Source organism: Euprymna scolopes, chromosome 46 (genome assembly GCF_053919585.1).
Source record: "Euprymna scolopes isolate OS-2025 chromosome 46, ASM5391958v1, whole genome shotgun sequence".
NCBI lineage: Eukaryota > Metazoa > Mollusca > Cephalopoda > Sepiida > Sepiolidae > Euprymna > Euprymna scolopes.
In genome coordinates this window covers 20739063-20751690 of record NC_136527.1, presented here as the reverse complement: position 1 = coordinate 20751690, position 12628 = coordinate 20739063, and the positions used below count along the sequence as shown (strand labels likewise).

Sequence of the window (12628 nt, the reverse complement as noted above, 5' to 3'; positions counted from 1 at the left end):
GTATGGTGATAGATTCCACTCTCATGAACTAAAAATGGCAAGACAGGAGCTGCTAAAAACAGCCTATCCTGCCTTGACAAAGTAAAAAATGGACTTCGTGGCTTAGTGGGGGATGCCCTTTTCTCTACCCTGCAACCTCTCTCCCACAGAAGAGACGTTGCGAGCCTATCCTTGTTTTATCGTTATTTCCATGGCAGGTGCTCGTCTGAACGCTAATCTCTGGTCCCCCCTCGCCAATCTTTCACGAAAAACACCCGTCTAGCTGAATTCACTGTGAAAAATTTCCCCCACTCTTTATCTTTGCCTAAATCAAAACGTGGATTCCATGAACAAAGCTTCTTTCTTAGAACTGCACGTCTGTGGAACTCTGTTCCGTATGCCTGCTTCCCACCTGACTACAGCCTGGATGTCTTCAAGTCCAACATAAACAAATTCCTAATGAACCGCCCCCTTAAGTAAACACGTCATCAAATCTCCACACTAACGTAATGTACTTGCAATAACCGTTATCCCTGAGTGGCTTCCGGGCCTTGATAAGTGGTGACCACTTTTGCTTAATTTCATCAAGTAGTTTTTTTTTTGGGGGGGGGGTGATACTTGTACAGTTTAGTCAAGACATTAAAAAATGAAAATATCGAAAAAAGGTTATATTGTACGTATCCGTTTTGGACTGAAGATCTCCGAAAAAAAATTTCATTTAATTTGATCGAGTATTTTTTTTTTTTTTTTACAGCGGAAAAACACGTTCTTATGAGATCGCGTTGAAGTCAGCCATTGTAAAATTTGCTGAAACTGAACAGCAAGCCACGGGGAGATAACTCCAGTTAAAGCTTAAAGCGCCGACACTCCCTCCCCATCTTTAATTCAAGCTTTTCTTCCTAAAAAATCGAACCTTTTTCTCAGATTGTTTTTTCGTTGTAAAAAAAAAATTACTTGATGAAATTAAGTGAAATTTTTTTTCTGGGAACTTCATTCCATAACAGATACGTGTAATATAACCCTTTTTTCGATATTTTCATTTTTAATCTCTTGATTAAATTGTACAAGTACCTACCAAAAACTGTAATTTGTGAGCTATAAAAAAATATATAGCTGTCCTAATAAGATGATCGCTGTAGGAGGTGGAAGTTAATGTTGGTTTACAGCCAATTAACGACACACAAGGCACTAATTATCTTGAAAGTCATTAACTTTGTAGAGGACTAAAACGACAGCTCGCAAATAAAGAATTCCAATATGGCAGCGAAATCAGGATACGTTATCGCCCCCGGGAAATGGATGAAATATCGAAGTATTCTAGTTGTTTTTGGGGGCATTTTGGTGCACCTTGTTCTGGGAGCGATCGGCACATATGGTAAGGGGAACCAAACATGCCCTTTTTTCCTTCCCTTCTTTTTTTTTTTTTGTTTTATTTGGTGTTTGTTTAATAATATATATATATATATATATATATATATATATATATATATATATATATATATATATATATATATATATATATATATATATATATATATGACACTTCTACACTATCGGGACTAAATTTCGGAAATCGTAAAACTGAATTCCACATGAAAACAATGGTATCTACGTATTCCTCGTATTTCTAAGATGATTATATCCAAAAATTACGAAAATCGATAACGTAGACAATTTTTTATTAAAGAAAATTTAAAAAAAAATAGAATTTGAAGAAAACGATCGGGTACTTGTACAGTTTAATCAAGACATTAAAAACTGAAAATATATATATTAAAAAAAAAAGTTATATTGTACGTATCCGTTATGGAACGAAGTTCTCCAAAAAAAAATTTTCAATCAATTTCATCAAGTAGTTTTTTTTTTTGTTGTTTTTTTTTCTTCTTACAGCGAAAAAATAATTTGTTATGATACTGAGCAAAATGTTCGATTTTTAGGAAGAAAAGCTAGAATTAAAGATGGGGAGGGAGTGTCGGCGCTTTCTATGGAGTTGTTAAAGAAAATTTTAAAAAAATAGAATTTGAAGAAAACGATCTGGTACTTGTAAAGTTTAATCAAGACATTAAAAAATGAAAATATATAGAAAAAAAAAAAAGGTTATATTGTACGTATCCGTTATGGAACAAAGTTCTCCAAAAAAAAATTTTCAATCAATTTCATCAAGTAGTTTTTTTTTTTTTTTTTTTTTTTTTTTTTTACAGCGAAAAAACAATTTGTTATGATCCCGACCAAACTTTCGATTTTTAGGAAGAAAAACTAGTATTAAAGATGGGGAGGGAGTGTCGGCGCTTTATATGGAGTTATTAAAGAAAATTAAAAAAAAAATAGAATTTGAAGAAAACGATCTGGTACTTGTACAGTTTAATCAAGACATTAAAAAATGAAAATATAGAGAAAAAAAAAAAGGTTATATTGTACGTATCCATTATGGAATGAAGTTCTCCAAAAAAAATTTCAATCAATTTCATCAAGTAGTTTTTTTTTTTTTTTTTTTTTTTTTCTTACAGCGAAAAAATAATTTGTTATGATACTGAGCAAAATGTTCGATTTTTAGGAAGAAAAGCTAGTATTAAAGATGGGGAGGGAGTGTCGGCGCTTTCCATGGAGTTGTTAAAGAAAATTTAAAAAAAATAGAATTTGAAGAAAACGATCTGGTACTTGTACAGTTTAATCAAGACATTAAAAAATGAAAATATAGAGAAAAAAAAAGGTTATATTGTACATATCCGTTATGGAATGAAGTTCTCCAAAAAAAAATTTTCAATCAATTTCATCAAGTAGTTTTGTTTTTTGTTTTTTTTTACAGCGAAAAAAACAATTTTACAAGGTAATATTTTACGTTACACCGGGCAAAGGAGGATAATCTCAACAAATCATTTCTTTTATTAAAAGAAACAGAATTATTGACATCTGCAAATATAGCTCAGTGGTAAAGCATTCGACTACAGATAAAGTATGCATAGTTATACTAAGGAACCCTTAGTCGGGTATCAGAAAGTGGCCATTAGAAATGAAGATCAGAACTTTAATAATTCAACTTACTATCTTTCAAAGCTTATAATTACTTGAAAAATGTAATTCAAACCCTATTTTTTTTTCAATTAAAGGAGCGAAGACCAAATTAAAAAAAAAAAACAGGTTTAATAGCAAATTATGAAATATTTGTTTTTTAAAGCGGTTTTCTTTAAAAAAATAATATAAAGAAACTCAACATATTTTGACTTGCTTATAAATATATGTATATATATATATATATATATATATATATATAAATGCCAAAAAATCACTTACCTAAAAAAAATACTATTAAATGGGTAGTTCCATTCTTCATTGTTAAGAATTATCCATATTTATATTTTAAATTCCATGTATTTTTTTTTTAAATAAAATAATTTTTTAAAGCGAGGGTCGTAGAAAATCACATTTTCGCAACGTGTTTTGCACGAAGCTTTAGAGAGCTGCTGCTGCTGCTAAAATGAAATTTATGAAATACGGATTCGTCCAAGGGACATAAATAATGTCTCTTTTTTATTGCGTGTGGTAACCAAAATTAGTATTTTTCATCCTTCGTAGTTAAAAAGGAAACGCACATTCACTTATAAATTTTTCCCCTAGAACAAAAAATCCCCTTCATCGATTTTTTTAAAAATTCTTTTAATGAAATACATGAGTTTTTAATTGATATAATTTAATACTTCTTTATCGACTAAATTTTTTTTGAAACATCTAAAAAAAGAAAACATTCAATGAAATAGAAATACTTGCCGTCAGCGTCTGGTATTTACTTGACGATGTAAGCATAACATGAGCTTTCATTAAAAAAAATCAACGTGGTTTAAAAAAAAAGGTTTTACACTTTGGATTTTACAGTTAAATTATCAAAAAAGTATCCTTTTTTTTGTTTTGTTTTAAATTAGAATATTTTCTTTATTGATCTTTTATCTTCAATTTGTGATATATAAAACTTTGGCACATAAATTAATTATTGAAATTTTAATAGACATTTCAAAATAGGGGAGTGAATTTGAAAAAATAAACATTTGTCTAAAATATTATATTTAGTTTATTGGAAAGAGCACAAAATTTCACATTGACCCTGAAAATATCGTAAAATTAAACCAATAGAAAAATTTTGATAGATTTTTAAAGTTTAAAAATTGAAAAATATTTAAAGTAGGCACAGATAAGGAGTGGGGGAAATTTCTGACAGTGATTTTAGCTAGATAGGTGTTTATCATGAAGGATTCGCGAGGGGGGACCAGAGATTGGAACTCGGACGAGCACTTGCCATGGAAATAACGATATTATGTTCTCAATTTATTTACTCGGTGTTTGAGAGATAAAGAAATTTAATGTAACATTCGAATATCTATGTATCTCATATAGAGTTCAAGTGTTAGCCCCAGGTAGGGGGCCCCTTGAATTCTGAGAACTTTGACTGAAATAAAATAAAAAAAAAAAAAAAATCACTTAACAAGGATCAAATATTAAAACGTGTCATTAATTTGTCATGCATGGTTTTGTCATTTGGATTAGTCTTAACCTTGCTCGGCTGCGAAACTGGATACTCCACCAGACTAGATAAATTCTTGTCCTGGAATCCAGTAAGACCATGACATCAAAATGAAAGATATACAACAGATGAAAATGGTTAATTGGGGAGGGGAAAACTATGTTCTCGATTTCTTTATTAACTCGGTGTTTGAGAGATAAAAAAACTTTAATGGAACATTCGAATACCTATGCATTTCATGTAGAGTTCAAGTGTTAGCCCCAGATGGGGGGGCCGGGGGTCCTTTGATTTCTGAGAACTTTAACTGAAATAAAATAAAACAAAAGAGGAAAACTTTATCTATGTCGAATTTGTTGAACATCATTTTCATATTATTAAAAAAACACAAGCAAACACACACACAGACAAAGACATACAGACAGATACATAAAAGACAAGACCATCAAGCCAGATATAGTAATGGAACAAAAAAAAAACGTTTGTCTAAAATATTATATTTAGTTTATTGGAAAAAGCTAAAATTTCACATTGAGCCTGAAAATATCGTAAAAATAGAATCAATAGAAAAATTTGGATAGATTTTTAAAGTTTAAAAACTGAAAAATATTTAACCCGTAAAATTCTATTGATTTTATTATGTAAAAAAAAAATGGCTGCATGAAGGCACGCCGGCATTTTGTAAATATTTTGTAAACACTGTTTTAAAAAAAATAATATTTCTATTATTTTTTTTAAACAACTTTAATAGTTTATTTTGGAAGTATATTCCATACAGAAAATAATCAATACACTTTAAAAAGAGAAATTACGAGTTTTTTTTATATTTTATTCGCAGTTTTCTGTTAGGGGTGTCAAAAATTCCTCCAAATTTCTGATACACCTAGGGATGGAGTGTCAGCGCTTTACATGGAGTTATCTCCCCGTGGCGTGTTAAAATTTTCCATAATGGCTGACTTCAACGCGTTCGCATAAAAACGTGTTTTGCCGCTGTAAAAAAAAAAAAAAAAAAAAAAATACTCGATCAAATTAAATAAAAAAATTTTTTCGGAGATCTTCAGTCCAAAACGGGTACGTACAATATAACCTTTTTTTTCGATATTTTCATTTTTTTTGTTAATGTCTTGATTAAACTGTGCAAGTACCAACGATCATATTTGCTTATGTAAGACACAGGAGAGTTCAAAACGGAGGTAATTTTCCCTTTCGATTTGTTTTATAAAAACAAGATGGCCGCAACTTTTCATTTGCTAACACAATTAAAATTGTTTTTTTTTATATAATTTTAATAATTCAGCAATATTTAGATAATTTCGACTGCATAATTTGGAAGCTAACATTTTAATTTATTAGAATTGACAAAAAGAAAAATCAGTAGAAACCATTGTTTTTTTGGGTTTTTTTTGTTCATATGAAAATTCCATTTATCGAGGACTAAATTTCGTTCTGATAGTGTAGAACCGAAAAATAATTTTCTACCTTATCGATTTTCGTAATTTTGGGATATAATCATTTTAAAAATACGAGGAATATGCAGATACCATTGTTTTCATGTGAAATTCAATTTTACGATTTCCTAAATTTCGCTCCAATAGTGTAGAAGCGCCATTTTTTTTTTATTAAAAAAAAAAAAAAATAGAAAATAGAATTTGAAGAAAACGATCGTATTTGCTTATGCAAGACACGGGAGACTTCAAAAAGGAGGTAATTTTCCGTTTCGATTTTAAACAAGATGGCCGAACGCGATTAAAGTTTTTTTTTTGTTTTTTTGTTTTTTTTTCATAATTCAATAATATTCAGGTAATTTCGACTGCATAATTTTAAAGTTGACATGTGAAATTCAATTTTACGATTTCCGAAATTTCGTTCCAGTCGTGTAGAAGCGCCAATTTTTTTTTTATTGAAACATGAATTTGAAGAAAACGATCATATTTGCTTATGCAAGACACGGGAGACTTCAAAAAGGAGGTAATTTTCCGTTTCGATTTAAACAAGATGGCCGAACGCGATTAAAGTTTCTTTATTTTTTTCATAATTCAATAATATTCAGGTAATTTCGACTGCATAATTTTGAAGCTGACATTGTAATTTATTAGAACTGACCAAAAAGAAAAATCAGTAGGAACCATTGTTTTTATCTGAAGACTCTTTTTATCGACTACAAAATGTCGTTCTGATAGTGTAGAAGCGTCATGAATTCCAATATGGCAGCAAAATCTGGATACGATATCAACGTTAACCCCCCCCCCCCCGTGAAATGGATGAAACTTCGAAGCATCTTAGTATTTGAAGCATTTTGGTGCACCTGGTTCTGGGAACGGTCGGCACTTATGGTAAAGGAAACCGTTTTTAATTTATTTACTGCGGACTAGTTGTTGTCCTTATTTCCAATACCTCCCCATGGGACAGAGTTAGACATGTTGCGGACCAGAGTATAATACCCTAGCTCGCCACAAGAAAATAATGAAACGAATGGAATTGAAGGAAACAAAGACTCAATTGATGGATAAGATAAATGTCGTTTATTTGCTGTTGAAAGAATGAACGTTTTAGTTATAATATGTGTTCATGTCCGCGCGTATGTAACCAATGTTCGTTGCACGACTGGTGTTGTAGCAAGAAAAGGAAATGTGTTTTCATCTCAAGTTCGGGTCACTATCGTTTGTTCGCGCGTGGGAAGAGAAATGAGTGTTGTAGTGAAAAATTGAGAATGATAGTCCAGCGTGTAGACAAAGAAGAGGATATGAGAGTTGACATCAGTTAGTAGTCAGCTACGCAAAGGTGTTCTCAGGGACCAGTAGTAGATAGAGAGAGAAAGAGTGGGAATGTGTACATACAGTCTGTTAGCTCGTACCCCATACATAGTAGTAAGTGGGCGTGACGCAGGCGGTCTGGTCCGAAGACCGACCGGCTCGAAAGCTCGGCCTAAAAGAATTAGAAACAGCTTGTCTCTTTGTTTTATACTCGTTTCGGGTGGTGTTTTGCGCATGTGTATATTTCCTTAGAAAGCGGAAGTGACGTCGTCCATGTGTGCGTTCGTGTGCACGTGTGTGAGTACATATGTGTGCGTTAGTGTGTGTGTGTATATACCGTGAATGTGAGTGTATGTGCGCGAACGTGAATATGTGTACATGTGTGGACGTGGGCGCGTATGTTTGTGTGCGCGTATGTATATGACATAGCTTGCAATGGTAAGGTGTGTTTTTGTGTGAGGCTTGGAAAAGGCTCGTACAGACACCAGGGTAGTTTTTTTTTAACGTGGAGAAAAGGAACAAAAATAAAAGTTATCTCAGTCGTGAAGGATTTCTCCTCCACTGACAGAGAACAAGAAATTGAAGTGTAGCATCTGAAGAACAGATGGTATTTATTTGCTCCTCCACCGAGCAAATTAGGCACAAGGCCGATTTTTAATGTGAGGAGTGAAGGGAGGGGGAGGGGAAAAAGGGGACCAACTCCCGAGAGGTGGGAAATGGGAGCTGGTTAAAGGTCAGGCATGTGGGGTTGCCCCCACATCTGGTCTTTGCTAGTCATAGCTAGTCATAGCTTGCAGCATCTGAAGAACAGATGGTATTTATTTGCTCCCCCACTGAGCAAATTAGGCACAAGGCCGTTTTTAATGTGAGGTAAAAACCAGCTCCCCTAAAAGTAGGAAAAAAGGGGGCACTCTGGTTACCAAAAATAATAATTATCCCAGTATAGAGGGCTTCCCCTCCACTGACTGGTACAAATTATCTTAAGTGCAGCATCTGAAGAACAGATGGTGTTTATTTGCTCCCCCACTGAGCAAATTAGGCACAAGGCCGTTTTTAATGTGAGGTAAAACCAGCTCCCCTTAAAGTAGGCAAAAAGGGGGCACTCTGGTTACCAAAAATAATAATTGTCCCAGTATAGAGGGTTTCCCCTCCATTGACTGGTACAAATTATCTTAAGTGCAGCATCTGAAGAACAGATACTACACTTTGATCTCACGACGTTTCGGCCAACTATTCCTCTGGCTTTCGTCAGGTGGTAACCGCGACGCATAGGAACTCCGAATCTCCTAACTGCATTCACTGCAATTACTGCCATCCGTAGTTGTTGTCGTCTCACCACGTTTTGGTCAAGTAAGCCTCTGGCCGGCCTTGGGTAGGATTGAAACCGCTATCTTCAGACAATTCTCATCTGGAATGTGGTGAAATGACAACAAACAAAAAATAAGTTAATAAATAATGCTCATCTCAATAATGAATAATGAGATTCAATGTCTCTATCGTGGCGCAGTGGATAGAGACGTTGAATCTTTACGGTTCAGGGTGAGAATTGTCTTTAATATGAAACAACAACTAAGAAAGATGAGGCTAATAGTCGGCAGTAAATAATGGTACTTGTACAGTTTAATCAAGACATTAAAAAAATGAAAATATCGAAAAAAGGTTATAGTGTACGTATCCGTTTTGGACTGAAGATCTCCGGAAAAAAATCTCATTTAATTTGACCGAGTAGTTTTTTTTTTGTTTTTTTTTTTTCTTTTTTTTTTTACAGCGGAAAAAACACGTTTTTATGACAGCACGTTGAAGTCAGCCATCTTGGAATTTTTTTAACACGCCACGGGGAGATAATTCAATTTAAAGCGCCAACACCCCCTATCCATCTTTAATACTAGCTTTTCTTCTTAAAAATCGAACCTTTTGCTCGGTATCATAACAAATCGTTTTTTTTTTTTTGTTTTTTTTGCTGTATAAAATATATACTTGATGAAATTAAGTGAATTTTTTTGTTTTTCGGAGAACTTCGTTCCATAACGGATACGTACAATATAACCTGTTTTCAATATTTTCATTTTTTCAATGTCTTGATTAAACTATACAAGTACCAAATTAATAAATAATACTCATCTCGATAGTGAATTCCAATTAAATAATATGGCGATTTTTTTGTTTTTCTTTTCGTGTCTTTCTTTTTTTTCTTTTTTTCTTTTTTTTTTTTTGTTTGTTTTGTTTGGTGTTTGTCTATGCCTCTAAAACGTTTCGGACATTTTGCAGCATGGAAAACGAATATTTGACAAATATATGCCTGTATATGTATGTATATATATGTATGTGTATGCATGAATATATTGATGTATATGTGTATATATTTATATATACGTGTGCCTGTTATATTTGTATGTATCTGTATACATGTGTTTGTCTGTGTATCTTTACATATAGCTATATTCTTACGTGTGCGTATGTTCTCTTACGTATATATTCACGTGCGTATGTTTATGTCGCTTCCCTCTTGTATGTACGTGTTTGTATATTTAGTAGTATATGTATGCGCGTATGTGAGTCGGTGTAGATGTAGCAGTGTCAGAAATTTCGTGAAAATAGTGAATAATTCCACCCCATCTTTCCAAGCTTATAACTCATCGAAAAATGTAATTCAAGACCTAATTTTTTTTTCAATTAAAGGAGCAACGACCAAGGTTTTATTAAAAAAAAGCAAAAAAACAATGTGTTTTTTTTTTAAAAAAAAAGGTTTTAAACTTCGGACTTTACAGGTAAATTTCTAAAAAAGCGATTTTTTTTTGTTTTAAATTTGAATATATTATTTATTGACCTTTTCTCTTCAATTTGTGATATATAAAACTCCCCGACATAATTAATTATTTACTTTTTAATAGACATTTCAAAATGAGAGGCGTGAATTATTCGACCCCCTGTCTTTCCAAGCTTATAACTCATCGAAAAATGTAATTCAAGCCCTAATTATTTTTTCAATTAAAGGAGCAAGGACCAAGGTTTCATTAAAAAAAAAAAAAGACAAAAAAAGACAAAAAAAAACAATGTGTTCTTATAAAATAAGGTTTTAAATTCGGACTTTACAGGTAAATTTCTAAAAAAGCAATTTTTTTTTTGTTTTAAATTTGAATATATTATTTATTGACCTTTTCTCTTCAATTTGTGATATATAAAACTCCCCGTCATAAATTAATTATTTACTTTTTAATAGACATTTCAAAATGGGTGACACTTGGGGGGGGCGTGAATTTAAAAAAAAACGTTTGTCTAAAATATTATATTTTGTTTATTGGAAAGAACATAAAATTTCACATTGACCCTGAAAATATCGTAAAAATAGAATCAATAGAAAAATTTTGATAGATTTTTAAAGTTTAAAAATTGAAAAATATTGAGTTCGGAAAATTCATTACTGTTTTTTAAAAAAAAAAATATTTATATTACTTTTAAAACAACTGTAATAGTTTATTTTGGAAGTATAATCCATAAAGAAAATAAATAACCCACTTTTAACAGAGAAATTACGAGATTTTTATATTGTATTCGCAGTTTCGTGTTAGGGGTGTCAAAAATTCCTACAAAAATTCTGATACTGCTAGTGTAGATGTGTCTACTTTAGCCAATCCCTCCCACCCCTAACTTAACGCTCACTGACGTGAATCCCTCTGAGTAAAATCATACAAATGCAAATCCTCTTTCTCACTTTGACACCTTCGATATAAGTAGAACCCCCCACCCCACCCACCTCTCTGTGCAACAAAAAGCCCAATTAAATTATGACCCATTTTTAATTTAAGTTTATTTCAAACTAGCTGTACCCGGCCACGCGTTGCTGTGGCTCAGTTTGTTAAAATGGAACACATGTGAAAGTAGAAAAAAGTTTGATTCTTTTTTTCAAGAGAATGTACAAATTATTTTTTTTGTTTGTAACAGATGTTAAGAAAATACTTCCATCATTAATTATGCAAAAAAAAAGTTGATTTAGTGTTTCAATATGCTTATAAATTACGATAAAACTTGCTGAGTATGCACTGCTTTACGGTTGTTGTAAAAATGGAACGGAAACTTAAATTTCGCTTCGTTTTAATCTTTCTTAATTTTTTAATTGTGCCCCCCTCAAGCGAATATAATCAAAACAGTAACATTCAACAATTGTACTTTATGTATATAAAACACAAAATATTTATTAAAAAAAAAATTTTTTAAAAAATTAATAACGAAAGGGAAATAATTCCATTTTTAAACGAAAAAGTCAGTTTGGTATATCTTTTTGTTATTTTTTACATAAGTCCAGCTTCCTCATTGGAAATGTCGACATTTATAGGTTGTCGGGTACGTTTACAATGAATAAACACTCCAATCTAGTAGATGTATCAGAATTTTTGTAGGAATTTTTGACACCCCTGCGAATAAAATATAAAAATCTCGTAATTTCTCTTTTAAAAGTGGGTTGTTTATTTTCTTTATGGATTATACTTCCAAAATAAACTATTACAGTTGTTTTAAAAGTAATAGAACAATTTTTTTCATTTTTTAAAAAACAGTAATGAATTTTACGAACTCAATATTTTTCAATTTTTAAACTTTAAAAATCTATCAAAATTTTTCTATTGATTCTATTTTTACGATATTTTCAGGGTCAATGTGAAATTTTATGCTCTTTCCAATAAATCGAATATAATATTTTAGACAAACGTTTTCTTCTTTTAATTCACGCCCTCCCCCATTTTCAAGTGTCTAGTAAAAAGTAAATAATTAATTTACACACCAAAGTTTTATATATCACAAATTGAAGAGAAAAGGTCAATAAGTAATATATTCAAATTTAAAACAAAAAAAGTAGTGTTTTTTTAGAAATTTACCTGTAAAGTTCGAAGTTTAAAACCTTTTTTTAAAACCAGGTTGTTTGTTTTTTCTTTTGTTTTTTTTTTTATGAAACCTTGGTCCTTGCTCCTTTAATTGAAAAAAAAATAGGGCTTGAATTACATTTTTCGAGTAGTTATAAGCTTGAAAAAACAGGGGGTAGAATAATTCACGCCTCCCATTTTGAAATGCCTATTAAAAAGTAAATAATTTATTCACCAAAGTGTTATATATCACAAATTGAAGAGAAAAGGTCTATAAATAATATATTCAAATTTAAAACAAAAAATAGTGTTTTTTAGAAATTTACCTGTAAAGTCCGAAGTTAAAACCTTTTTTTTTTTTAAAAAACATGGTTTTTTTTCTTGGTCCTTGTTACTTTAATTGGAAAAAAAATTAGGGCTTGAGTTACATTTTTCGAGGATTTATAAAGCTTGGAAAGACGGGGTGGAATTATTCACTATTTTTCATGAAATTTCTGACACACCTACCAATCTACCCATGTTTAGAACGG

At 31.5% G+C, this 12628-nt stretch overlaps 1 protein-coding gene across 1 annotated transcript in view; it reads left to right on the top strand.

Annotated features, from left to right (window-relative positions):
• The first annotated feature begins 1163 nt into the window (after positions 1-1163).
• The window catches only part of LOC145270839 (apicoplast pyruvate carrier 1-like), a 127931-nt gene continuing 116466 nt past the window's right edge, over positions 1164-12628 (top strand). Inside the window, exon 1 of the mRNA XM_080126408.1 lies at positions 1164-1354. Coding sequence (XP_079982534.1) covers positions 1237-1354 — 118 coding nt within the window. The 5' untranslated portion in view covers positions 1164-1236. The remainder of the gene's footprint in view (positions 1355-12628) is intronic.